Here is a 26,235-nt window from a genome sequence, read left to right as displayed (position 1 = left end):
CACTAACGCCGCAGGTGCGCTACCTAGCCGCGCCGCTAGCCGACTGCGCAGGCGCCTTGAGGTGGCTCCGGCGGGCAGGCGCAGGCGCACTCGCTGCGGACCGAGCGCCTCAGCCACTTCCCTGAAGGCCGCAGTGCGCAAGCGCGCAACATCTCCGCTTTTCCCTCAGCCCCTTCCCCCCCTTCGCTCCTTTCCCCTTCACGAAGCCGGCTCTGGGGCGCTCTCGCCCTGTAAGGAGGCCGGAGGCCAGACTCGGGTGGCGCCCTCCACTCCCACAAGACCATGTACCACCCCAGCCGGGGGGCGGCCCGGCGTCTCGGGCCTTGCCTCCGCGCGTACCAGGCGCGACCCCAGGTGAGCGCGGCGCAGGGGGCGGGGAGACCCTCCTCAGGGCCGGCGCGCGGGGCGGGGCGGGGCGCGCTGGGCGCAGGCGCAGTGGCGCCCGCGCGCCCTCCCACTTGCGCGCTGCGGCGTGTGGCGCGGGCCGGGGTCGGCGGCAGGCTGCGGGCGGCTGGCGGCGGAGGCGGGAGCTTCGCGGCTTGAGGTCCCCGCCCGGCCTGTAGTCCGGGCAGCAGGCGCGTCCGCGAAGCGTCGCGGTTACCTGTGTCTGGAGGTGACTTGAAGGGCAGGGCGGAGCGGCGGAGGCCGGTCCGGCGCGCTCGCTGGTTCCCGCCTCGGCCCGGTGCCCGCGCCCGAGGACACGCGTGCGGGGCAGACGTGGCCCCGTCCTCTGGCGACCTCGTTCCTCGCAGGCCTTCGCAGCCTGCTGGGCCCAGGGCGATGACGGCTTTGGACTGCGCACCGCTGGCGTCGCCAGGTTGGGTCTGCAGCCCTTAGCTCGGCCTCTGGGCTACGGGGAGCGGGGGAGCAGGCTCGGAGTGAGGGCGACCGTGAACCCCGCTGCTCGCTGAACGCAGGGCTGGAAGCCGAGATGTCTTGGGGCTTGGCGATGCTTGGGGGCGCTGCCCCAGCTGCACCCGCTTCACATGGAGCTCTGTCCTCCCGGTCAGCTACGGGGACGGATCCGCCCTCCCTCGGGTCACTCCTTCTCCAGGGTTAGGCGTAGCGATAGGGCGCGGCTAATAGCGCAGAGCCTGGGTGGAGATCGCGCGTGGGACACCTGGCTTCTCACTGTCTCCTTTCTCGTCTGCCTCCTTAGGACCAGCTCTCCCCGCGGACCCTCCCGCTCCTAGCCCTTTGGCCCCACTCCGCAGCAACTACTTCCCCACCGCGTCCTCGGCTCAGGCCCCCCGCCCCGCGCTGCGCCCCCGTCCGCTGCCCTCCCGCTAGGCCGCTTCCCCCAGCTGCCCCGCTGCCTCTGCCCCAGCTCCAGGTGCTCGCCTCACCCTGGCTGGTTATCCCGCCGGGCAGCGGGGAGGAGGGTCCGGGGCCCGAGCTGCACAGCGGCTGCCTGGATGGGCTCAGGAGCCTTTTTGAGGGACCCCCCTGCCCCCGCCCCGGAGCCTTGATACCTTTCCAAGCCCGCGGGGCCGCGCACCCTTGCCCCGCCGCGCCGTCGGGAGACCCTGGCATGGAGGAGCATCTGGCGCTCATGCACGAGAGGCTGAGGCAGGAGGTGAGGCCCCGGGAGCGCGCGGCGGGCGCGAGCGTTTTCCTGAGGAAAGGGGTGCGCCTTGGGGTTTAAACGGAGGGGGAGGCGGAAGGTGGGCTGAAGCAGCCTACCCCCCAGAGGGGTACAGGGGGCCCGGGCCAGCGGGAGAGCCGGGAGCTGCGCCGCCTTTGCTTTCCCGGAGTTGATGTTGGCTTTTTCTGTCCAGCTTCCCACCCTCTTCCTGCACTCTCACGACTACTCTCTGTACTCCTTGGACGTGGAATTCATCAACGAGATCCTCAATATCCGCACCAAGTGAGATGGGCTCGCCAGGGCACACCCTTTCGGTTTCCCTGCTCCTCAGACAGGAGCCTGTGGTTTTCCTACTCTGTCCTTCGTAGGGGCCGGACGTGGTACATTCTGTCGTTGACCCTCTGCCGCTTCCTGGCCTGGAACTACTTTGCACAGCTGCGGCTGGAGGTTCTGCAGCTGACTCGCCACCCAGAGAACTGGACACTGCAGGCCCGGTGGCGGCTGGTAGGACTGCCCATCCATACACTGCTCCTGCGTTTCTACAAGCGGGACAAAGAGGAGCTGTACCGGTGAGTGGGGGTGGGGGGGCAGGGTCTTGCAGAGCAGAAACCAGTGACCAGTGCACTGTAGCCTTCCCCAGGCCTGACTCAGCCCTGAGGCACGAGGACAGGGTCTTGTCTGGGTTCAGAGTGTAACCTGGGCACGGGAGCGCTGGACTGTGTCTCCGTGCACCTGTGGCTGTAGAGGGTGGATGCTCAGACACTGAACAAATCACAGGTGCTTCACCCCAAGTTGAGCTCTGTTGCTGTAGATTAGGCACTGGTGGCGTCTGACTCAAGACACTGCTAATTTTTGCTTCTGACAAGGTATGCAGGCTTTTAAACCTCTGGTCCCCAGAGTGTCACTGTGGAATCTCCTGCAGATGTTTAAACTGCAGGGGCTGGACCCTGTTCTGGTTGCTCGGAGTGTCACTCTAGCAGGGACTCTTCGCGAGCCCCTGAGACACAAACACTGGGAACTCCTCCTTGAAACAGATAAGCTTTGGGCAAGCTTTTCACTTCCTTCCCCAGGACCTACGATGCCTATTCCACCTTCTATCTGAATCCCGAGGGCCTCATTTGTCGCCATCACCTGGACAAGGTGAGTCTCGGCCAGGTGGGGAGGCAGTGGCCAGGAGCAGGACAGGCATGCCCACCCACGGCGGCCTCTCCTCTTCACTCCTCCCCTGTCCCTGAAGCTGATGCCCTCGCCCTCGCCAAGCGCACCTGTGAAAAAGCTGCTGGTTGGAGCCCTGGCGGTGCTCGGGCTATCGGAGCCAGAACCCAGCCTGCACGCGTGCCCCAAGGCCTGAGCTGGCCCGCAAGTACTGTGAGCTGGACCCTGCTGCAGTGCTCTGTTGCAGTGCTCTCTGGGTCCTGAAGATTCCATACAGTGTTCCAAAAATACTTCTATTTAATAGATATTAAAGTAATTACAAAAGAACACAGGAGCTGCTATTGGCTTCCATTCCATTCTTTACCCCAGCTCTTCCCGTGTCTTGCCTATTTTTTTGGGCATTTTCTTAGCATTGGGGTCTTCTAGCTCCTTGGCCTTGTAATAGTGGGGAGCCACTTCCAGAAGCCAGCTGCTCTCAATCTCCAGCACCTACGAGAGGGGTTAGCAAGGTTCCCAGCCTGCCACCGCAGCAAGGACTAAGGTGGGATGGAGCAGGGGCTTTCATGACTTGGGCTGAGTTGGGGTGGCTGAAGCAGACGTCCCCCCACCAGCAACTCCTATGCTTTAAACACAGAGACGTAGTGCGGCAACCCCTGGCTGTGAGCCCGCAGAGGATGAGGCCCGGCCTCCCTGGGAGGCAAGGTGGGCACATGTGCAGTGTTGCCCTCTGAGCTGACCTTGATCAGGCTGGCTGCTGTCCCTTACCTGGCGCATGAACTCCTTTGTGGTCAGCACTAATTCGTGGTAGAGCAGCCAGCGCGGCTGCTGCTCAAAGAGGGAAGAGTTGGGGTGGATGAACACTGTCTGCTGCTGCTTGACCGTACGGTAGCCACTGCGTGTGAGCCGAGCCGTGTGGTAGAAGTAGCCAGCAGTGATGGCCTGGGGACAGGCAGGAGAAGCTGGGGAAGCGGCCCCAGGGCCTGAGCCCTTGCGGGGTGGGGCAGCGCCTGAGAGCTTTGGGGAGGCCCAGTAGGCCAACTCAGGGCTCACCTTGCGCACACGCACATAGTCCCCCTGGCAGGAGCTGAGCCCCACTTCCACACGCTCCAGGAGCCCCTCCAGCTGCTCACGCACGTCCCGGGCCCGGCGCATGGAGCGGAACTGCACGAAGTTCTCGTAGCACCACTGTGAGGAGTAGCCGCTCTCGGCCCACTACGGGAGGCAGTGTGAGCCTGAGCATGCATGGGACACGGGGACCCTCGGTCCCCCAAGGGCCACATCCCCACCTGTCACACCCACTGACCTGCGTGTATACATTCAGTAGGACCAAGTGGTCTCCGCCAGGCAGGAAGAAGTTGACCCGGGCGTTGTCAGCGTGGACGACTTTGTCCTTGGGCCGGTAGAAGATGGAGTTGTTGACGGACAGCATGGCAGCCACGGTCAGGATCTCCTCCGAACAGCTGTACCTGGGGGAGTGCGTGACGTGGGCCCGAGCAGATGGTGTGGGGACAGTGGGGTCCAGACTGCCCATCACACAGGAGGCCGGGGCAGGGTCAATGCCTGTGCCCAAGAACCGCTGTGCCCAGGAGCGGCAGCCCTAGCTCCTGCGCAGGTTGTCCTCCAAAACCCCTGAAGTGAGTTCCAGCATAGCCCCCTACCACACCCTACACCACACAGTCCTCCCTGGCCAGGCAGGTTGGGTGTGCCATCGGGCCCCCACAAGAGGCGATGCTCAGCTTGTCTTCTTTTGGAGGACTGTGGTTTGGGCCCGGCCCCTTACCCTTGGGCTGCACCTATAGCCATTATTTATTTTTTTTTTTTGAGACAGTAAATGTTGCCCAGGCTGGCCTTGAATTTGCAATCTTCTTGTATCAGCCTACCAAGCAGCTGAGTTTCAGGTGCATACCTGACAACAGTTCTTTTGTAGATCTGGGATGGAGCCCAGGGCCTTTGTACCAGTTGCATCCCCAACCTCCTTTGTTCTGTTTTTATTAATTCATTGGTCTCACTGCTGGGCAGCTTGACCCACCAGCGGTACACATGACTGTCTTACTGGGTGCTTTTTTATGTATGCTATTAGCAAAAAGAATGAAAGTGGCCCATGCAGGTGGGTACACATTACTGACTTAAGGACATCAGGAAGCCTGCCCAGTTCACATACAAGGCCCAAGGGGAGGCAGGGCTTACTTTTCTGAGGCCAGGATCATTTTAGACAGCATGGGGTCCACTGGCAACTCTGCCATCTTCCGCCCGGACTGAGGAGAGGAGATTGGTGAGGCCAGTTCTCCCCACCCCCGCCCCCACCCTGGGTTCCAGCCCAGTGCCCACCGTGGTCAGCTCCCCAAGGTGGTTGAGGGCTCCCAGGGCATACAGCTGCTCCAGAGCCAGCAGCAGGGTCTCGTAGGGCGGGGGGTCCAGGAAGTCAAAGTGCATTAGATCATGGATCCCTGGGGGGCGGGAGCGACAGGTGAGCCTTCGAAGGACCAGTAGGCCAGTGAGGCCAGCCGCCAGAGGCCCAGCCCCACTCACCTAAGCTTTTGAGCAGCAGCACGACGTTGCCCAGGCTGGTCCTCTGGATCTCCGGCACTGTGGTCTCCTCCAGCTCGTGCTGGTAGGCCCAGGCCGTGTACAGGCGGAAGCACTTCCCTGCGGCCACGCGGCCCGCCCGGCCAGCCCGCTGGTTGGCAGAGGCCTGGAGAGAAAGATGTAGCTGGCTGAGGCCGGGTCAGCATGGGGACGAGGGACAAGTAGCCTCTGCGTGGGGACCCTGTGGGCCCCCGCCCACCCATGGTCCCAGGCTCGCCTTGCTGCAGGGCGTGACCGTGAGTGACTCCATGCCTGTGCGTGGGTTGTAGCTCTTCTGCTTGCAGAACCCCGGGTCCAGCACGTAAATGATGCCCTCGATGGTGAGTGATGTCTCTGCGATGTTTGTTGCCACAACCACCTGAGGGAGAGGCTTCAGGGTCACCCAGACACCCCCCCCCCCCCTCCGCCAAACAACCTGGAAGGCAGGCGGCTCTGGCTAGAGCTGACGAGGTTAGGAGAGGGGGCTGGTGAGACATGGGGGTGACAGTGTGCTAGGGTGCCCAGAGGGACGGCAGCAGAGTGTCCATGTTCCTGCTCCCCTCCCCATCACCACACTTTCCTATACATCTCCAGGCCTCCCTTCTGTCACAGCCTCCTGACCAGCGTCCCCCATTCTGCTCCTGGCCCTCATCACATGGGCCCTGCAAAGTAGAGCTGTCACATCCCCCTACCTCGGGGCTCCCCATAGCTCCTTGGGAGTCCTCGCCCTGCAGGGTGGCCTGGGCTTCCTGCTAAGCTCCTGCCCAGCCGCTTGCTCTCCTTCCCCAAAGGCCTGGCCTCCTCTGATACCCTGAGAACAGCGTCCTGCCCCTGCCTCTCCCACCTGTCCCCAGCTGGTCATAGCCCACACAGGGACGCCCAGTCCTAGGCACCGGAAGGACACCCTATTCTCTGCAGGCGAATGCAGGACCCAGCATGCACACCCAACACAGGTCTGACCCTTCTGTGATGTCAGGGCCTTGAGCCAGCAGTGCGCCTTGCACGCCTCCACCTGGCACTCGCCCCGACTCTGCATCCCTGGCCCCCTCTGAACTGCACAGTGCTGACCTCCTGGCTCACACAGAGCTTCTTCCCAGTCACCACTCGGTGCTTGGCAGGTGGTGGCCTGGCTGCCCCGTGTGTGTGTGTGTGTGTGTGTGTGTGTGTGTGTGTGTGTGTGTGTGTGCATGCGCGCACACGGCTTCGGCAGGCACCTACCCACAGAAACCCTGGGGCAAGCGGCACAGCCTCCAACTCACCTTTCGGGCCCCAGGTGGCGTGGGCTGGAAGATGCGGGCCTGCATGTCCGAGGGCAGGTTGGCATAGATGGGCAGCACCAGGAGCTCACGGATCTTGGAGCCCAGGCGACGGCAGCGGTCCTGGAGCATCTCACAGGCAGCCTCGATCTCCTCCTGGGTTGGGGCCGGAGACGGCAGAGGCCCAGGTCACAGAGGTTGCAGGCGGGCACCGTGTCCCTAGGACTCTCTCCACCCGTTGCCCACACACCACACACCTGCCCAGTGAGGAACACTAGGATGTCCCCGGGGGGCTGAGTCACATGGATCTGCAGCACCGACACCACGCAGGCCTCCAGGTAGTCAGCTTCAGGGGCCTGGGGCAGTAAGAGATAGGTGACAAGGGCCATCTGTCTGGACATTTCTCCACCACTGCCCCCAGGCCCCCTTCCAGTCTGCTCTTCAGGGTATGCTCCAAAGGCCCCACTTCCTGGGGGCAGACGAGCCCTGCGCTCTGAAGGGCACCTTGGTGTAGAAGATGTCCACAGGGAACCGGCGGCCGGGAATTCGGAAGACCGGAGCGTCGTCAAAGAAGGTGGAGAAGCGAGCAGTGTCCAGCGTGGCTGATGCCACCAGCACCTTGAGCTCAGGCCGGAAACGAGCGACGTCCTTTATCAGCCCAAAGAGGATGTCTGTGTGCAGTGTCCGCTCGTGGGCCTCATCCACCATCACTACGCTGCAGAGGCGGGAGCAGCAATGGCAGTGAGGAAGGTGCAGTGCCACAGGCTGGACGCCAGACCCAGTGGAGAGCAGGCAGGGAGCGGCTCTGAGGAGAAGCCTGGCATTCCCAAGGCCGGGACCCAAGCAGAGGCCCTCTGTGCCTACCTAGCCCCGGCGGAGGGGCAGGACACGGGCCAGACGCCAGGGCAGGGTCGGGTTCACCTCTTGGATCACAGTCCAGATCCTGCCTGAAGCTGGAGCCAGTACCAGGTGCTGCAGGCTCCCTGGTACCCGCTCGGATCAGTGCCAGGCCCCTGCCTTTCCTGGCTCCACTCTGGTTTTCTGGGCAGTGACCAAACCCACAGGAGTTCATCCCACCCCAGCCCCATGCATGCAGTGCTGCAGACAGGTCCTCAGGTGCACAAAGAGCAGGGGAACCCACCCCGCAGACCCACTGCTGTGTGCTGTGCTAGGTCTCAGAGACTCGAGCAAGACATAATCACATCTGCCACGGGAGTCCACTGTGGCCTTCTAGGACCAGAAGCTTCTGGTTCACAGCTTCTCAAGAGCTGAGACAGGGCGTCCTACTAGCTGGACACACTGGCACAAGCCTATACTCGCAGCACCTGGGAGGGTGAGGTGAGAAGATCGCCAAATCCAAGCCAGTCTGGGCAATTTAATAAGCTCTTGTCTCAAATATTAAACAAGTGTCTAGGGATGAAGCTCTGTTTGAAGGCCTGGCTTCACTTCATAGTACTGGGAGAAAAAAGGGAAACCCCAGCCACCCCTACAGCCCACCCAGGGACCCCGTTCTGCCTTGGCTCAGCAGACCCTGCTTGGCCATGCCGAGAGCCAGCCAATCATAGGCAGAACCCAAGGCTCGGCAGAGAACACTGCCGCCTCCAGACCCCCGCACCCTGAGGAGCATGCAGGTCCTGGCCACGAGCCTGTCATCCCCATGGCCGTGAAGGTGCTCTCTGGGACCATGCAGAGCAGAGCGCACTGCCCCTGTGCCCTGTGGGAAGCAGCTGTGCCTGAGACTCTCCTGTGCTGGCTCAAGGCACATAGGGCCTGGCCGGCTGCCACCCTGGCTTTCTGAATTCTGGAAGACAGGTGGGGAGCCGAGGATAGAAGGCTCCCTTTTCCCCTCAGGGACCAGAGGCTGCTTCTGAGTGACACAGACTGAGAGACTGAAGCCATGGTTGGACAGCAGGGGCCGGGGCCACACACCTGTAGCTGGCCAGGTCTGGCTCGGACAGGAACTCACGCAGCAGCATCCCGTCTGTCATGTAGCGCAGCACCGTGCGCTCTGACGTGCAGTCCTCGAAGCGGATGCTGTAGCCGACCTGCTCTCAGAGCCACAGGTGGATGATTGCAGGCGCTGTCAGAAGATGCCCATACAGTGGGACGGGCCCCGGGTGGTGGGCTAGGTCCCTCCCCATGTCCCCCCACGCACCTCGTTCCCCAGTTTCACACCCATCTCCCGGGCCACTCGGGCAGCCACGCTCATGGCGGCCACTCTTCGTGGCTGTGTGCAGGCGATCTTCATGCCCTTGGCAGTATAGCCCTGAGTGCAAGGATGAAGTAAAGGTCCTCATCAACTGCGCCTGGTGCCCCACCTTGACCAGGGGAAGAAGCTGGAGAAGCTGGGGGGGTGCAGTGGGAACAGATTGCCCAGGCCCAGAAACATGGAGCAGCATCCTGGCCTGCAGGCCACGCTGGACAGAGACGAGAGCAGAGCCAAGCGGCAGAGGTGGCACGCAGGGCACACGTGCCCCATCTGTGTATGCATCTGTCTGGCCTTCATTGTGCAGGGAGGGAGGGCAGACCTGGAAGGGAACTTTTCCTTGGGGGACCTTGCACCCTGAAGGACATAAGCAGGTGACAGCTATAACAGCCTGAGCTTGTAGCCGGGGCTGTGAGCACCATACCTCCTCGAAGAGGTACTGCGGGATCTGTGTGGTCTTCCCCGAGCCCGTCTCGCCCTCGATGATGAGCACCTGGTGGTGTGCGACTGCGGCCAGCAGCTCCTCCCGGAAGGGGAACACGGGCAGGCTGCGGCGCACGGCCTGGATGGACTCCTTCTGCTGCGCCTGCACCGCAGCAGCCGGGGCCACGGGCTCCTGTAGGAGGACGGGGTTGTGAGGCAGGGCCTGGTCGGCCTGTACCCTCCATCCAAAGGGTGGGCGCCCAGCACCTCGTCGCCCTGCAGCTGTGTGGCACACACAAACTCGATGGCCTCCTCCTCCTCCAGCACCAGCTGATACTGTGGCTCCTGCGCGGCAGCATCTCGGGCCCCAAACTTCAGAGCCGCTGCGCCCAGGCGGGCCTCCTCCCAGCGCCGCTGCTCCTCCCCGGGGGCACCGGACTCCTCCTCCACCAGGTCCACGGCACGCGATGGCTGCGGGGAGGGCACCCTGGCCATGGTCACTGCCACTCCCGCCTGCCACCCAGGACACCCCCTGGAGCCATGCCCTCACCTGGCCACGTGTCTCCTTGGGCATGTGGTAGCGGTTGGTGGCCTCCAGCTTCTCCTGTTCCCCGGCTGCCCGGTACTCCCGGGCCAGGTCCCGTACCCGCCGCTTGTACCTGAGCTCCCGGCGCTCATGGCGGCTCAACTCCACGTCACCAAAGAGGTACTCCTCGTCGGCCAGCTCAGCCTCCAGGTCCTCCAGCTTCTCACGCTCCCGCTTTGCCAGGTACTCACGGCGAGACTTCTTTCGCAGCTCAGGGACCTGGGTTGGGAAGTGCTCAGATCCCGGGCCCCTCAGAGAGGCAGCACCTTGAATGCTCCCAGTGTGGGCACCCCGATGGTGTGGGGTAGGGGATGAGCACCCCAGGGTGTCCCGTGGCCCAGTGCACCCTCTCCCACAGGGCCCAGCTGGACACTCCTCAGGACTCATCCAGTAGGGCGATTATTTGACCACTTTGCTCTTCCTACATTTCTCAAATTGGAAGGAAGGGGGAAAACAGAAAGGCTGGCTCTATGTTTCTGGCAGTACCTGGGATTGAACTCACTAAGTTTGCACTAAGCCACACTAAGTCACTTAGTGGCCTGGGTCAGCCCTGAACTTTTGATCCTCCCACCCGAGCCTCCGCAGTGCTGACATTACAGGTGTGTGCCGCTGTGCCCAGCCAATGACTTTTATAAAGGACATGGCCAATAGCCAGGTGTGGCAGCGCGGGGCTGGACTTGCAGAACTCTGGGAGGCTGCAGCAGGGCTGTCAGTCACACTCCCCAGCCTAACACTCACCATGGCTTTCTGGTCCTCCTCTGCCATCTTGAGCCGCTTCTGAGCCTCCTCATAAGCCTGAGGAGGAGACCGAGGGGTAAAACCTGTGTCCCAAGGGTGCCCCCAGTGTTCCCTCTTGGCAAGAGTGGAGTGCTGCCTTCAGCCCTGATGCCTGGGGTCCCCTGCACAGGAGAAGGAGGTCCCCCGAGCAGCACAGGAGAGGTTGGGGAAGCAAAGCCCCGAACCTTCTTATCTGACCGCTCCAGGACATTTCGCGTGCGCTCCTTGTCCCGCTGCCGGACCCGCTCAGCGAAGGCGTCCCGCTCCTCCAGGTCCTGCAGCCGCTCCCGCTCTGTCCGCTCCCACTCATCCTCTGACTCGGGCGCCTTCTCGGTCTGCTGCCTGCTCCCTCTGCAGCCCCGCAGAGACAGGGACAGGGACAGTGACGGGGATGGGGGTGGGTATCACCCAGGCTCAGCCCAACCTGGTCCAGGTCCCGGGACTCACGCTGCCTTGCTCCCGCCCTCGGAAGCCACCTCCTCTTCCTCCTCCTCCTCCTGGCGTTTCTTCCGGAGATGCTTTCGCTTCCTGCGCTTCTTCTGTGGGCTGCTCCCAGCCCTCCCAGCGATCTCCCCGCTGCTGTCCTCACTGTCTTCCAGCAGCCGGTACGACCGGTTCTTCTCCAGCAGGGCCCGGGCCTCTCGCTCTGCTGCCCGGGCTGGCTTTTCTACAGCTGCCTTCCGAGGAACCTGAGCAGCAGGACAGAGGCTGTGACCTCAGCCCCTCAGCCCCACCCACACAAAGGACCTATTGTTCACTGTTGCTCTTGTGACACTGAGGGTTCAATTCAGGGCCCTGGACAAGTGTAGCCAGGGTGAGCTCCTCCTTGGACCAGGACCATGAGATGTGAGACCGGCAACCAGCCCCATCCTCACTCTCATCCTGCCCTCATGCAGCCTGAAGCAGGCCAGGCAGTTGCTAAAGCACTCAGTCATTCATTTAACAAACAGTTGCCAGGTACCATAGATCCAAGGAGCATAAAAGACACACAAAGTCCCGCCTTTGGCCAGGGGGGCAGTGTACATCTGGAAAGAGGACTGCTGGGAGGTCAGGGCGAGTCAGAGCCCATCCCGGCAACAACTTGGTGAGGGATTTAGCTCAACAGTGGAACACCCGGGAAATCTCCAGTAACAAAAACCCAAGTAAGAAGAATGCCGGCCCTGGCAGAGCTCACACCAGTAAATCCAGCTGTCAGCAGTCCAGCCTTCCTCACAGCTCTGTTCTTCCCAAGGGCTGAGCCATTGCTACTCAAAGAACGATGTGCTGCAAGGACTGTCTAGCAGCAAAAGATTTTTGGCAACACTGAGGACCGGACTCTGGGCCTTGGAAAAGCCAAGGCCCTGCTCTACCATCCAGACGCACCTGCAGGCCCTTCTACTTTATTTTCAGACACAATCTTGCTAAGTGGACCATGTTGGTCTCAAATTAGTGCCTCTTCTGCCTCAGCTTCCTGACACGCAGGGATTACAGACATGCACCTAGGGTGATTCTGCAATACGACCATGCCTGTCACATGACACCAGAATCCAAGGTCAACATCCCCACCCCAGTGGCACTTGTGGGATGTTTTGAACCCAGACAAGTGCTCTACCACTGGGTTTCCTCACAGCCCAGGCCCTCACAGCACTTCAGGGCAGCCTTGCTGGGCTGTGTGTGCCCCTGAATGCTGCCCTGCACTCGGCATACTTACCGTGAGGCAGGACACAGGTGGCCAGGCCTGTCCGTCAGGAGCTCACCTTTTGTACTTTTATTCCCTCCCCATTCTCCACCTGAAATCCAGAGACTGCACTTGCTCGGCCTGATCACACTACTCCCAGCTCTTTTGCTCTGCACAGAGCTTCACATACCTCACACCCTTGCTGTTCAGAGCTTACTCCCTGTGTGGACCATCAATATCACTTTTTAGAAATCCAATGCCGGGGGTGGAGGCACATGCTAGTAATCCCAGCATTTGGAAAGCTGAGGCAGCAGGATTGTAGGGGCTGGAGATTTAGCTCAGCGGCATAAGTGCCTGCCCTGCAAGCAGGCAGTGGTGAGTTCGATCCCCGGTACCGATAAAAAAGGAAAAAGACAAAAAAAAAAAAAAAAAAAAAAAAAAAAACAAAACACTGGGATGGAAGAGAAGACGAAAATTAAAAATGCTAGATGTGATGCCTGTAATCTCAGCAGTCTGGGAGGTTGAGGCAGAATCGTAAATTCAAACCCAGCTTGGGCAATTTAGGACAGACCTGGCCTCGCCATAAAAAGTAAAGAAAGGGCTGAGGCTGTCGCTCAACGTGCAAGTGGGCGTTGCAGCCCACTCGGAACCAACACTTAGCTGGGGCCGGGGTCGCGGACTGCCCGCGCCCGCACCTTGCTCCACAGACGCAGCGCGAAGTCCCGCGCCGGCCCGTCCAGGTCCAGCGTGTCGGTGTCGCGCAGGCGCTGCACGAACTCCTCGGCTGAGGCGCAGCGCTGCGCGGTTCCGATGAGAAACTGGGCCACGTGCCGCTTGCTGAGTCCCAGCACGGTGTGCAGCTCCTCCAGCACCCAGCGCTCCAGCGCAGCCGGCGTCGCCATGGCCACGGCGACCGCTCCGCCCGCGCGAGCGCCGGGCCAGCCCAAGGCCTGCAGCCCGGGCGGAGCCTCAGCTCCCCAGGGAGCCGGCGCAGGACCTCTGCCTCCGTCTCCAATAGCCCAGCGCCGCCCGGTACCGGCGCGAAGCACGGAAGGGGCTGCCTCACTTCCGGCCTAGGTGCTACGGTGGCCGAGCAGGCTCAAATCAAACAGGAGTGGTTCTGCGCTCTCGACGACTACTTTCCATTTCCGTCGCCGCCTCCCCCGGGTCGGGACCCTGGTACTCGCTGCCGCCCTCATTAGGGTGAGCCACAAAGTGAGGGAGCTTCCGGCGTGCGCTGGGCTGGCCTGATCTCTAGGATTATTGCACAGAACAAATCAGACAAGCATATGGCCAGGGTGGGGGGCGGTGGACAGAATACACGATAAATAAGGAAGCCACCCTGGTGCGGTGCCACATGCCTGTGATTCCCGCGCTCAGGAGGCTGAGGCAGTAGGCTCACAAGCTTGATCTCACACTGGGCAATTTAACGCATTAGGGTAAAAAAAAAGAAAAGAAAAACAGGCGGTGGCGCAAATACCTGTACACCCAGCTCCACATCACGACCTGCCTCTCTCTCAAGGGCCTGTTTCTTTCAGTGTGTGCTTTTAAATTTAAGCCCAGTAAACCCCTTAATGCCTCTTGCTGACACATCTTCACAACTCTTTTTCTGCTATAAGAGTCTGCCTACAATTTAATGGCCATGAGTTCGAGACAGGCTGGTGCCACATAGTTCAGGCCAGCCCAACTATACAGCAAGACACTGTCTCAAAACACTGAGTAAATCAACATAAACTCTGTACTTACTTTGCTGACACCTGTGGCCCTGCTTTGCACCGTTATGATTCACTGGCCATACCAGGAAATGAAAGTGTCACTATGGTCAACAGCACAGGTGGGTTCCAGCGCTGACTTTGCAGGTGGACAGTTTCTGTTTCTCAGATCCCCTGCAGACCCCTGATGTTGCCCACTTGCTGCCCAGGTACCTCCACTCAGACTGATTAGGACCTTGAGTGATGAGGCTGCCGGGTTCCCTCACACCCACACCTCATCATTTAGCCCTCTGACATTGCCAGTTTCCCTGCCAGTAAACTGGGGACTTCTGACCCCACCAAAGAGGAATGTTTGGTGTGTTTGTGTTTTGGTAAAGACAAGGCTTCTTCCTCATGTAAGCAACCAGGAAGGCAGGGGTCTTCATCTGCTCATCCCCCTGACAGGTCTGGAGATTGGCCAGGAACTCAGCCCCTGCCTGTGGCCCTGGCAACTCTGAGGACAAGGTGAGGTGGGAGGACTGCTTGAGCCCAGGAGTTCAAGGCCAGCACCAGCATGAGAACTCATCTCAAAAACAGAAAGATGAAAAAAGCTCTGATGAGTAAAGCATCAGTGTCCCCCATCCCTAGACTGAGATCCTGTGCAACAGGAAAATCCTGTTGACTATGCTTGAGGAGTGAAGATTTGTTTTCTGGATGGTTTGGTTTTTATTTTTTGGGACCAGGGATTGAACTCATGACCTGTGCCTGCCAGGTAGGTTCTTATGCCACTGAGCTAAAGTCCCCCCCCCCACCATGGTTCTTAACCTTTAAAAATACAAAGTCCAGGGCTGGGGATTTAGTTCAGTGGCTTATAAGCCCCTGCCTTGCAAGCAGGCAGTCGCGAGTTCAATCCCCGGTACTGATAAAAAGGAAAAAGACCAAAAAAAAAAATTAAAAAAAAATACGAAGTCCAAAGCCCCTGTGGTGGTGCATTTCTTTTTTTTCTTTTTTTTTTTTTTTTGTCTTTTTCCTTTTTATCGGTACCGGGGATTGAACTCACGACTGCCTGCTTTCAAGGCAGGCGCTTATGCCGCTGAGCTAAACCCCCAGCCGCAGGTGGTGCATTTCTGTCATCCCTGCACTCGGGAGGCTGAGGCCAGAGGATTGTTGCAAGTTTGAGACCAGTCTGGGCTACAAAGTGAGCTCAAGGCCAGCCTGAACTGCATAGTGAGACCCTGTCTCAAAAAACAAAAACGAAATACAGAATGCGCTGCCTATCATCAGAGGACAACCTCTGCAGGAGACCGAATTTCTGTGCTGCATTGTACACCAATTTCAAATTCGCTGCTCAGAGTCCCCAGGTCTTCAGCCCCCCCCCCATCTTGTCACACTGCCAGACCCGTTGCAGCAGGGCGTCCTCTGCCTCCAATCCTTGCCTTTTTTCACCCATTCATTTGTGGACTTTTTCGTTCTAGAAGCAGTTTCGTCTGTGGGGCACAGGGGTGGGACACGGGAGGACACAGGGTAGGCACAGGCTCGCCCACCTCACACTTAGTCCCTTCCGCAGCACGTGGTACCCACTCTTTCTTCATGAGAGCCACACGCAGCTCCCAGACGCCTTTTTCTTTCTTTTTTTTTTTTTTTTTTACACTTTTTTTTCTTTTTACCAGTACCGGGGATCGAACTCATGACTGACTGCTTGCAAGGCAGGTGCTTATGCCGTTGAGCTAAATTCCCGACCCCCTCAGATGCCTTTTTCTTTTCCTTTTTTTTGAGACAAGGGCTCGCCGTGCAGCTCAGGCTGGCCTTGAACTCGTAACGACCCTCCTGCGGTGGCCTCCCGAGTGCCGGGATGCCAGGGAGCTCAGGGACCCAGACTTCTCCTAAATCAGTGGGGAGTTCCTGGCCCTTCCCTCAGCCACCAGCTGCCCCTCGCATCCACACTTTTTGTTAGAGAAACCGCAGAAGGCCGGAGCGTGCTCCATTTTATTACAGAAAGGTAAAAAATCCAGGCAGCCCGGGCCGGGTCCAGAGCGGCGGGAAGGCTCCGCGCTGCTGCAGTTCAGGCACGGGCCGCTAGGGGGATCACAACGCACTCGTGGGCGCCGGCGAGGCACAGCCTTCCCGCCCGGAGAAACTGAGGCACAGTAATACTGGGAAAGCGGGGGGTGGGGTGGGGTGGGGCGCTCGCAGGGCAGAGGCGCCGTGTAAACTTGAGGTGGGGGCAGCCCTTGCACACAGGCTCAGGGCGCCCCGGGGTAGGTGGCTAGGGTCATGTTCGTCCAGGAAGGTCGGAGTGCACAGCGCCCGCGCACAAAGACGTCACCGCCGGCAGGACTCATCTGCGGGAGCGAGAGGGACAGTGAGGAGACCCCGCCGCCCTCCCCACCTCCTGGGTAGCTCAGGCTTCCAGTGACAGCTATGCCGCTGTCTCGTGCTCTGCTCTAGGCACTTTATATCATTTGTTTTATTTATATTTTGAGATAAGGTCTCGCTATGCAGTTCAGGCCGGATTTACTTGTAGCCCAGGCTGGTCTCGAACTTGCAACGATCCTTCTGCTTCAGCCTCCCGAGTGCAAGGATTACAGGTGTGCGCCACCACACCCAGCTTCACTTATTTATTTATTGAGCAGAGTCTCCTGGCATAGCCCAGGCTGGCCTTCAATTTAGTGATCCTCCTGCCTCAGCCTCCAGAGTGCTGATATTACAAGCATGTGCCATTGCACCCAGCTTGATACTAGATTTTCTACAAAAATCATTCCCTTTTGCTGGACACGGTGACTACTTGTAACCCCAGCAGTCGGGAGGCTGAGGGCAGAGGACCAAGGCGGGCGGGCAGCCTGCTGCACAGCGCTCCTACATATTTGTGGTCCTGGGCCTGCCGCGGCGCGCGGATCCCAAACCAGACCCCGCCTCAGGCGTGGCCAATTCCGCTTCCCAGGAGCCCGGGCCGGCGGCAGGTGCCGCTGGGGTTCCTCTGCCCGAGGAGCCGCAGGCCGCCCCCAGTTGGCTCTGCCCGGCGCGCTCAGGGGCCTTGGGGTTTTGCTGTCGGGACCTCACTTTCCTCGCCTGCAGGTCTGACCCGCGTCTCTGCGCGCGGCAACACCAGGGGGCGCCTCGGGCCCGCACTCACCTACGAGCAGCGCCTTGGTGCGCAGCCCGCCCCGAAGCCCGGGCGGCAGCAGCGGCGGCTCGTCCTCGTCCTCCTCGTCGTCGGGCAGGGCCGCGGAGGCGCTGGGCACTTCGGGTTCCGGGCCCAGCTCCTCCAGCACCGAGCTCTCAGAGGGATACTGGTACGTGGTCTCCAGGGCCGTCTCGCTGAAGGAGATCTTGAGCTGCAAGAGAGGGCGAGAGCGAGGTGCGCTCAGCACCGAGCTCAGCACCCAGCAGCCCAGTGAGCCGCAGGTGGATGGAGGTCTGGCCCCGGGTTTTGGCAGCCGCGGCCTCCTTCCCCTCCCAGTCTGCTCTGGGATCCAGCCTTGCTTCCCAGGCCACTTCCTCTCTTAAAATCATTCAAGACAGGTGTGGTAGCTCATGCCTGTAATCCCAGCACTTGGGAGGCTGAGACAGGAGGCTCCTTGCAAGTTCGAGACCAGCCTGAGCTACAAAGTGAGTTCAAGGCCAGTCTGAATTGCATAGTAAGACCCTGTCTCAAAAAACAAAAAATTACACAGGACCCACGTGGTGGCACAGGCCTGTAATCCTTAGCACTTGGGAGGTTGAGGCAGGAGGATGGGCAAGAGTTGGAGGCCAGCTTGGATTACATAATGAGATCCTGTCTCAGAAAACCAAAGCTAAACAAAAAAGCAACTTTTGGGCACCATGTGGTTTTCTAGAGGTGAACAGAAATGAGCTGTCTGGGAGCACAGTCCTCCTTCCCTAGGACACCGTTGTCCCAGTCCCCTTGCACTCCAGCTGAGGGCTCGAGGCCTGGGTGACCAAGATTCTGCCCCAGTGCACAGGAACAAGGAGGAGCCCAGGTCCCCTAGGGGTGCAGTAGGGCAGCGGGCACAGCAGGAAGGGGCAGGGGGGAGAGGCTGAGGAGAAGCAGGAGACCCGCACAGGCCCTGGTGCCCTCTCAGCCCTCTGAGGAGCTGGGCAGGGGCGGGGCGGGATTAACTCTCAGCTCTGGGGATTAGGGAGAAGCAGCCATGCCTGGCTGCCCACTTCCCTGTCATCTACTGGAGCTGGAGCCCTGAGCTGGGCCCCGAGGCCTGGTATGGACCAAGCTGGGCCGAGAGCCGCCAGCCTGGTGTCCCAAAGCCCACCCGGACCTCCCGCCTCCGTCCCACTGTGCCCAACCTGGGTCACTCTTCCTGCAGGGACCCACAAGGCCCTGCCGAGCACCTTGCTCAGGCCCTGCATGTGCTCTGACTTTGGCCTCCTGCCCTCCCAATTACACTAATGCTGCTCCCAGGAGGCCGAGACCCGAGGACTGCAAGGTTAAGCCCAGCCTGGACAATTTATCAAGCATGTTTAAAACAGCGCTGAGGCCAGGTTTAACCCCCAGCACCACACACAAAGGTGGAATGTTGCATGGACCCTATGCAGCCCCCTTGTATACTTTTTTTAAATTTATTTTTCCTTTGAGTCAGGGTCTCTCCATGCAGTTGAGGCTGACCTTGAACTTGCTTATGTAGTCCAGGCTGGCCTTGAACCTGCTGTGATCCTCCTGCCTCAGCCTCCCACGTATTAGGATTACACTTGTGGCCACCACACCTCCTCTCCTATACTTTTTAAGTCAACTCTAAATTCCTTATGATACTGGACACAGTGTAAATGCTATGCAAATGGCTGTGACGCTGTGTTGTTTAGGGCAGAATGCCAAGAAGTCTGTACACGCTCAATGCAGTCACAGTTTTTTTTAAGAGAAAAAAAACAGCTTTACTATTGTAATCCAGGCTAGTCTGGAACTTGCCAGTAGCTCAGACTGGCCTCAAACTTGCAATTTGCTTGTCTCGGGTTGTGTAGTTTTTCTCCTGGAGTATTTCTAATCCACCGTTGGCTGACCAGGGATATGGGACCCTCAGACTGAGTGCCGGAGTCCTTGTTCTCATGCGTGCTGCTGACCAGGGCTGGGCAGCTGTTGCAGTGCATGAGGGGAGGCCTGGCCACACCACAGTGAGGCTCCAGAGAACCAGGTTTTGGGGCCCAGTGGCAGCACCCACTGTTCTGGCTCCGTGACGGGTATGCATCTGGAGCCCATTTCTGTGCCCTGTCCCCCCCCCCAGCATCTCTGTGGCCCCCCAGCCTCTCCTCCGACTCTCGCCCCATCGCCCCATCTCCTGATCCAGCTGCTCAGGAATGCACAGCCTGCAGGGGCTGGGGTGGGGACTAGCGGGTGACTCACTTGCTCCTGCCACCAGCTATATAAGGTCACAGGACGAGAGGGGCGGGGCCCAACCACAGCTGCCCCAGGCAGCACTGAGCTGGGCGGCTCCTGGACTCCTGATGCAGGGATGCGGCCCGTGGGCAGGCAGGAATACTAGGGATCGAGGCACAGGACAGTGCTGTTTTCGGTGGTCCCGAGGGTCAGGGCAAGGACAGGACAAGGTGACCCTTCCTCAGTGAGCCGGCAGGGAGCATGCCCCCGCCTCCCCAGGTCAGGCCGCTTCCTCGAATGTTCACCACATCCTGAGCTGGGCTCTGCCAGGCCCCCACAGCCGCCAGCCTTCCGGCCCCCACCCGGCTTCCTGTTTGGGCACTGTGCTTCCGGCCTGCTCCCTGACCCAGGTATGGTCACCAGCACGGTCCAGCTGCTAGGCATTTTCGAGCCTCCCTCACTCTCTGCCCCAGGAGTGCACAGGAAGCAAGCCTCAGTGCCTCACCCTATGTTTCCAGCTCGCCCACCTGCCTGGGCCTTGGGTCCCAGGCAGGAGCTTAAACTTCCAAGGGCGAAGGGGACTCTGCTCTGGGGCCTCGGTCCCCACGTCCACCCACGCTGAAGACACGAAAGCCAAAGATGAGGGCATGAACACTTGAGAGGAGGAGCGCGGTGCAGGGTGGGAAGGCACTGTCCCCACGTCCCCGGTCTCACCCCTGACCCTCACCTCTGACCCTTGGCCTCACCCCAGCTGTGCCTTCTGTTTCCCACCCCAAGAGCGGGTACAGGCAGGGTGGTGGGTAGCAAGGGGAAAACCAGCTCTGGGCCCAGAGGGGAAGTCCAAGGAGGAAGGACAACGGGCGGAGAGTGGGTGCTGGGAGAGGAGAGGCTCCTTGGCCCCCGAGAGAAGGTGCACCACAGCCAGCCTGGTCAGCGACCCCAGGGTCAGCCATGTCGAAGGGTTCTGCTGGCCACTTGGGGCTAGAAAGCCTTCTCTGCCCTCTGGTTGGCCTGGTCCTGGGATGTCCCATCTCCCTCAGGATGGGAGACCCCAGGCACAGCTGCCGCCCCCAAAGCGGAGGCCTCATGCCCTGCGCCTCCAAAGCTGCCTTGCACCAGGCTGTCACCATGTATTGCCGGACAGCTGGGCTTGGGATCATGGAGCCAAGGAAAGCAAAGGGGGAGCCTGGGCACAGCCCTCCCCGTGCATGCGGCAGGGTCCTGGGGCTCCCAGACAAGCAGCCCCTGAAGGAAGGTGTGGGTGGTAAGGAGGAAGGGAGGTGGTGGCAGGGGAGAGGACAGAGGAAGACAAGGACAGAGGTATAAAAAGCAGGAAGGTCCAGAGCCCAGAGACAGCGGGTGAGCCGGGCTCTGAGAAGCCTGGCCGGGCTGGGCCCTACCTGTTTGTGGTGTCTCTCAGGGGACCCCTTGGCGAGGCAGCTGCGGCTTAGACGGAGGTAGCCGCCCAGAACCAAGATCTCCTCCGCAGTTGGGTACCGCTTCTTTCCAGCTGCAGGGACCGCAGCGTCAGCGTCACTGGGGGCCGGGGTGGCTGGGGTAGCAGGGGGCATCGACCGGCGGGGGTTGACCGTGAAGGTGTGCCCACTGCGGCGCGGGGCCCCCACCCCCGGCCCTGCCTTTACCCCATAGAACAGGCGGCTCATCAGGGGATCCCCGGAGGGCTGGGGGGCAGCTGGGGCTGGGGGTGGGGGCTGCAGCTGTGCTGCTTCCTCTTCCTGCTGCTGCCCCGAGGAGCCTGCTGGGCTCCCAGCGTCCTCTGGTGGCAGGGGGGAGGGCACAGAGCTGCAGCCCTGCGGGGCTCTCTGAGGCCTGCTCAGAGCCCCCTCCTCCTTGGCCAACCCCTCCAGCTCCTCCTCTGCCTCCCTGTCCCCAGCTTCCACAACCCGAGGCTGCAGTTCTGGTTTAGGACTTGGAGCCTCTGTGTCCCTGGCAGTCCACTCCCGAGCCTTCCCAGAGCTCAGCGTCCACTTCCACCCTTCGCTCGGCCTCGGGCTGCTGTCTCCATCCTCCGCAGGGCCGGGCCTCTGCTTTGCCGCCCCCAGGCTTCTGCAGACGCTGTCCTGAAAGTCTTTGCTCAGGGGAGTTCCTGGGGACCCCGAGATCTCCTCCGGAGGCACCCATGGAGCGGGGCTCTCTCCTTGCCCCCTACATTCCTCCGCGAGGTCTATGCTCTCTCCTCCTGGGTGCAGCCTCCAGTCCACTGCCTCCAGCTGCACTGAGCTCTGCTCCTGGGCTGCTCCGGGGCCAGGCTGCCCCATACAGGCCTCTGCCAGGCCCGGGTTCCGGCTGTCAGACTCCCCGGGGCCCGGTTTACTCTCTGCCACCTCGAAGCTCCTGGGACTCTGCACTCTGGGCTCCAGGGCATCAGCCGGGCTCAGCCTCCACCTCTGCGCCTCAGGCATCCTGGAGTTCTGGTCTCCACCCTCTCCCGGGCTCTGCCTCCAGTCTTGGGATTCTACAGGTTTGGGGCTGCACTCCCGGGCTGCCCCGGTCCCTGGTCTCCTGTCCCTGGCCTCTCTGGGACTCAGCCTCTCTTCTCTGGCCTCTTTTCCCTTGGGGCTCTGGTCTTGTGATTCCCCAGCGCTGGGTCTCCACTCTCTGGGCTCCAGTGGCCAGGGCTTCCTCTCTGCCAAGAGCTCCTCATGCCGCTGCTGCTGCTGCTGCCGCTCCTGCCGGATGAATCGGTTCTGGTGCACCGGCCCGATGGCCTCCAGCAGGACGGCAGACTCGTCCGGCTCCGGAGGGCCAGGCTCCGAGTTTTCAGGCCCAGGGCCCAGGTCCCCTGGGGGGAGACCGAGCTTGGCGCGGCGCCGCTCCAGGAGTCCCCGCTTCCAGGCTGGCATCTGGGACAGGCGCTCCTGCTCCGCCTTCCCCCGACCCCGGACGGCCGCCTCCTCCTGCCGGCGCCGGGCTAGCAGCTGCAGCTTCCAGTCCGGGACGGTGGCCATGGTGGCCCGAGCTGGGCAGGGACAGGAAGGAGAGCCGGGGTGAGGGCGCGGGCCGCGACGGGACCAGGCAGGAGACCCGAGGGTGCAGAGGAGCGCGGGCGCCGCGGGGTGGGGCCTGACGGGAGGAAGCGCGGAGATTCGGGGCGGAGGCGCAGCAGATAGGGCGGCGCGGGGTGCGGGCGCTGGGCGCCGGGTGGGGCCGGCTCGCGGGAGGGCACGGCCGGGGTCCGAAGAGGAACCGGGACCAGAACCGAGACCAGGGCCGGGCCACGGGAAGCCCCTCTGGCCCCGAGCACCGCCGCCACCCGCCCGCCCCGCCCGCAGTTCCGCACAAAGGAGCTCGGGCCGCCCGCCCCGCGCGCCCCGCCACTTACTCCGGGGCCCCGCAGGGCCAGGCCAGCGTCCGGAGCGGGAGGAAGAGGAGGAGCGGCCCGGGCTCCGGCCGGGTGGCGGCAGCAGGAGGCACAGGAGCGGGCCCGGGGCGGCGACCGCTTTGTGGAGGACAATGGGGCGGGGGGGCGGGGCCTCGGCGTCCACGCGCGTGGACTCGGCGCCCCGACCCGGCGTCCGGACCCCCCCTCCAGCCCAGGCGCGGCCGTGACTCAGGGCCTCGGGGGACGCGGGCGCGGGCGGCAGCTGTCGCGGGCCGGGCCCGCCCTCCCCGTCGCCCTCCTCCCCGCCCGCCCGGCCCGCCTTTGTTGCCGGGCTGGGGCGCCGGCAGAGCGCGACCCGGGTTGGCGTCCTGGCTCCCGGGGTGCGTGGGGCGACTGGGCGGTTGGGGACGCGCAGACCGTGCTGCCCTGCGAGTCACACGTGGGAAAGCCAAGCCAGGCTCTGTTTCCCTGCAGGGACGTCTCACGGAGACCCCCGCTTGGCCACGACGGAGCCCGGACCGGGTTGGGGGACGGCGGGTGGCCTAACCTGGCTGCAAAGGGATCTCGGAGCAGGACCCTGAGGCTTGAGGGAGGAAAGGGGTCCACGCCCTAAACTGCACGCGCGAGAGCAGGGGGGGAACGACGGTCAGTGCCTGAGAGGCTGAGTGGAGATAAGGGTCCGGGGTCCTGCAGTAAATCTCGAGCAGTCCCAGGCCCATGGATTTGGGCAGCGGGCAGAAACAGCCGGTGCCTAAATCTTAAGGGAAGTGTATTTTTTCTTTCTTTCTTTCTTTTTTTTTTTTTTTTAATTTTAAAAGTCAGGGTCTTGCTTTGCAGCCCAGATTGGCCCCGAGCTCAGGGCAATTCTGGTGTCTCAGCCTCCTTGTCGAGAGAGCTGGGATTACAGGTGTCCAGTGGGCTTGGAAGTCGGGGAAGGAGAGGAAACAGTCTTAGGACCTCACTCAGCTGCCCCATCCTGGGGCCGGGACAGGAGGTGGAGTTTTCTTTGTAGCTGAGCCCGAAGGTAGCAGAGGTCTTGCTGGTCCAGTCCGTGAGCCAGGCCCAGGTACAGGGTAAGGAGGAGAGCGAGGAGCAGGCGGTCAGTGCCCAGGGTGGGCACCGCCCATAGCACCGTTAGCAGCTCCACACACACTGGGTGGCGCAGGTGGGAAAAAAGCCGCAGAGCCCGAGGAGACTTCAGGGCTAGTGGTTCGCCAAGGCCCAGCACGTGGTAGTACACCTAGGGAGGGAGGATGGTGAGGACCAAGCACCTGGCTGAGCCATCCTGCTCCTTTCCCAGGCACTGCCCTCTCAAATAGGACCCAGAAACCTTCCCTGGGCCCTGGCCTCTGAGGGCAGCTGCAAGGAGACCCCCTCAACAGAACGGCCACGAGGGAACAGAAAGGCCCGGAAGGAGGAAGGAATCTGGATGGAAGTCTCGGATGGTACCTGAAGCCTCACCTGTTTGAGGCCCATAAGCTCGGCATAGTCAAAGACGAGAAGGATGCTGAAGATGAGCAGCCAGGAAATGACGTGCAGAACAAAGCAGAGCAGAGGCACCCAGGTGGCCCATGGCTCCGCCCGAGCCTCCCACAGGGCAGGGCCTCTGGGTATGGCCTCCCAGTTCCGCATCACCAGCTGGGGGAGAGAAGGGGCTGCAGAGGCCCACTGGAGGGGCCTGGCCTGGTGTGGCCTGCCCTGCTCAGTGACCCTGGCCAGCTTTACTGTGAAGGACAGCTGCGGGGAGTGACAAGGAGCTGTCCAAGGATCTCCCCACTGGGCGGTGCTGCTCAGAGGGCACGGCCAGTGGCACCCAATGGCAGGACAGATTAACTGGCAGATGAAAACCTGTCTACACCTAGGAAGGTGGTCTGTAACACAGGGTAGAACTGAAAAGGAGTTAGGCAGGCCTCGGGGGCAACCCAACGTTGCAAAGGTGCCAGTTGGGTACTTGGGGAATGGCAAGCACACATTTTTTTCTTTTTTCCTGAGACACAGGCTTGCAACACAGTCTCAGTTGGCCTTGTACTTGCTATATAGCCAGGCCAGGCTGGCCCTGAACTCTCACTCCCCCTGCCTCAGCCTTCCGAGTCCTGGGAACACAGGTGCATGGGATGGTGCCTACAAAGTCCAAAGCCCTTGATAAGTAGGGCATGTGCTGTGGCAGAGTGGAAACTGGCTCAACTCACTCGATCTCCATTCTGTGTTCTGCCCCTCCAACCCGGAGCCTCAGTGCCTAGGCTGTCCGGACCTCTCATACCTGCAGGGCCAGGGCGGTGCACGCCACGTACACAGACCTCTGGAGGACCCCAAAGTGCCTGGACGTCCACGCCTTCGCTGCTTCGGTGGCCATGAGGCTGTGCTGCCCCACGAACAGCAGGAGGAGCCCCAGGTCCCAAGCCAGGGCAGCCAGGACGGCGCGGTCCTGCAGGGCATCAAGCCACCCCTGACGGGGATCTGGGCAGCGCAGGGGGGGGCACTGGTCAGGCGACGGCTGGCCTTGTCGCCCTCCGGCCGGCCGGCCCCCGGGCGCTTAACGCTTTTAGAGCCTCGACGCCCCCGCGGTGCAGCTCCCACGGCTGCATCCCTCGTCCCTCCGGTCCCGACCGCCTTCAGGCCCGGGGAGGAGGACTGCAGAAAGTCGTGCTGGGCCGTCCGGAAAGGCGGTGGTGGCCGCTCCCGAGGCCGCGCTTCCTCGGTCCTCCGGCCGCCCGTCCTCCCGCCCAGCTCCGCGCATTGAGCCCCGTCACTCGCCCGCCGCGCCGCCCTCCGGCTGTGCCTCCGGCCCGGAGCTCACCAGGGCCGCCGGCCGGCGGGACCCCTCCGAGGAGCGGCCGCAGGGAGGCGAAGCGCACGAACTCTACTCCGGTGCCAAAGGCCAGCACGAAGGCGGCCAGGGCAGCGGTCACCAGCAGCAGCGCGGGGGCCATGGCGAGGGCGGGGCCAGACTTCCCGCTACTGCAGGCCCCGCCCTCGGGGCGGAGTCAGTTCGGCTGGCCGGGCTGTTCTGGGGGCGGGGTCTAGCCTCGGAGGCGGAGTCTGGCCCAGCGGGCGGGCCGCGTTAGGCCCCACAGTCCGGCTTCCGGCCCGCGGGCCGCGGCGTCCCGGCTCGGCCTCCGGCGGTTCCCACCCCGCAGGCTCCGCACCGCTCAGAGAACGTGGAACCCCAGCGGACGGGGCGCGCAGTGCCGTCGGCGTCCCCGCAGGCTGAAGCCGCCGGCGGCTTCCCAGAAAGCGGAGTCCGCAGAGTGACAGGATTTAGCGGCCCTGGCTGGGAAACAGCCTGCGCATGCTGCAGACGCCCGAGGGATTGTGTGGGCCAGGCCGAGAACCCAGCGCGGACGGACTCAGCCACGAAGTCGTCTCGAGAGAGACAGACAGACACACAGAGGGAAACAGATTGTACCTACGTGCCCAGGCTGGCCTTGAGCCCAAAGCAGACCTGTCTCGGCCTCCCGAGAGCAAGGACTATAGGTGTGTGTGTGCCTGGCAATTGTTAGGTGTTTTGTCCTTTTGGGTCAGGGTTTCACTATGAAGTTCAAGCTGGCCTGCAGCCGGCTGTGACCCTTCTGCCTCAGCCTCCCAGTGCTGGGATTATAGGTGTGCAGCCCTATGCCTGTTTTTTGTTTTTTAATGACAGGGCCTGCCTATGTAGTGTAGTGCAGGCT

General features: G+C 61.6%; 4 protein-coding genes across 5 annotated transcripts; 1 reads left to right on the top strand and 3 right to left on the bottom strand.

Annotated features, from left to right (window-relative positions):
* The first annotated feature begins 103 nt into the window (after nt 1-103).
* On the top strand, nt 104-3,067 carry CUNH6orf136 (chromosome unknown C6orf136 homolog). The gene is made up of 6 exons (XM_003461002.5): nt 104-354; nt 1,160-1,576; nt 1,779-1,867; nt 1,954-2,154; nt 2,656-2,725; nt 2,823-3,067. Exons 1-6 carry the CDS (start codon nt 283-285, stop codon nt 2,934-2,936), a joined length of 963 nt encoding a protein of 320 aa, XP_003461050.1. The 5' UTR covers nt 104-282; the 3' UTR covers nt 2,937-3,067.
* Dhx16 (DEAH-box helicase 16) lies at nt 3,020-13,262 on the bottom strand. 2 transcript variants are annotated; one of them, XM_003461001.5, is made up of 20 exons: nt 12,906-13,262; nt 11,001-11,242; nt 10,739-10,904; nt 10,515-10,571; nt 9,741-9,995; nt 9,458-9,661; nt 9,192-9,383; nt 8,717-8,827; nt 8,491-8,606; nt 7,066-7,276; nt 6,819-6,917; nt 6,565-6,717; nt 5,544-5,684; nt 5,270-5,432; nt 5,069-5,187; nt 4,928-4,995; nt 4,044-4,206; nt 3,791-3,952; nt 3,506-3,679; nt 3,020-3,229 (listed from the first exon to the last, which is right to left on the bottom strand). In XM_003461001.5, the coding sequence occupies exons 1-20, from the start codon at nt 13,110-13,112 to the stop codon at nt 3,101-3,103; spliced, it is 3,132 nt and encodes a 1,043-aa protein (XP_003461049.2). In that variant the 5' UTR covers nt 13,113-13,262; the 3' UTR covers nt 3,020-3,100. The 2 variants fall into 2 exon arrangements, with proteins under 2 accessions (XP_003461049.2, XP_063095335.1); XM_063239265.1 differs by lacking the exons at nt 9,192-9,383; nt 9,458-9,661; nt 9,741-9,995; ... (2 more) ...; nt 11,001-11,242; nt 12,906-13,262 and having other exon boundaries at nt 8,491-8,641.
* A 2,607-nt stretch (nt 13,263-15,869) lies between these two features.
* On the bottom strand, nt 15,870-22,725 carry Ppp1r18 (protein phosphatase 1 regulatory subunit 18). The gene is made up of 4 exons (XM_003461000.5): nt 22,568-22,725; nt 20,625-22,204; nt 17,035-17,236; nt 15,870-16,243 (listed from the first exon to the last, which is right to left on the bottom strand). The coding sequence occupies exons 2-4, from the start codon at nt 22,191-22,193 to the stop codon at nt 16,224-16,226; spliced, it is 1,791 nt and encodes a 596-aa protein (XP_003461048.2). The 5' UTR covers nt 22,194-22,204; nt 22,568-22,725; the 3' UTR covers nt 15,870-16,223.
* Nucleotides 22,726-23,384: 659 nt separating this feature from the next.
* On the bottom strand, nt 23,385-25,515 carry Nrm (nurim). The gene is made up of 4 exons (XM_063239264.1): nt 25,365-25,515; nt 24,828-25,024; nt 24,029-24,205; nt 23,385-23,807 (listed from the first exon to the last, which is right to left on the bottom strand). The coding sequence occupies exons 1-4, from the start codon at nt 25,495-25,497 to the stop codon at nt 23,526-23,528; spliced, it is 789 nt and encodes a 262-aa protein (XP_063095334.1). The 5' UTR covers nt 25,498-25,515; the 3' UTR covers nt 23,385-23,525.
* Between the last annotated feature and the right edge of the window lie 720 nt (nt 25,516-26,235).

The sequence above is a fragment of the Cavia porcellus genome, unplaced genomic scaffold (assembly GCF_034190915.1).
Source record: "Cavia porcellus strain 051 isolate PalLab524CR breed Dunkin Hartley unplaced genomic scaffold, mCavPor4.1 scaffold_28, whole genome shotgun sequence".
NCBI lineage: Eukaryota > Metazoa > Chordata > Mammalia > Rodentia > Caviidae > Cavia > Cavia porcellus.
Note: the sequence above shows the minus strand (reverse complement) of the source record. Positions and strands in the feature narration are given on the sequence as shown.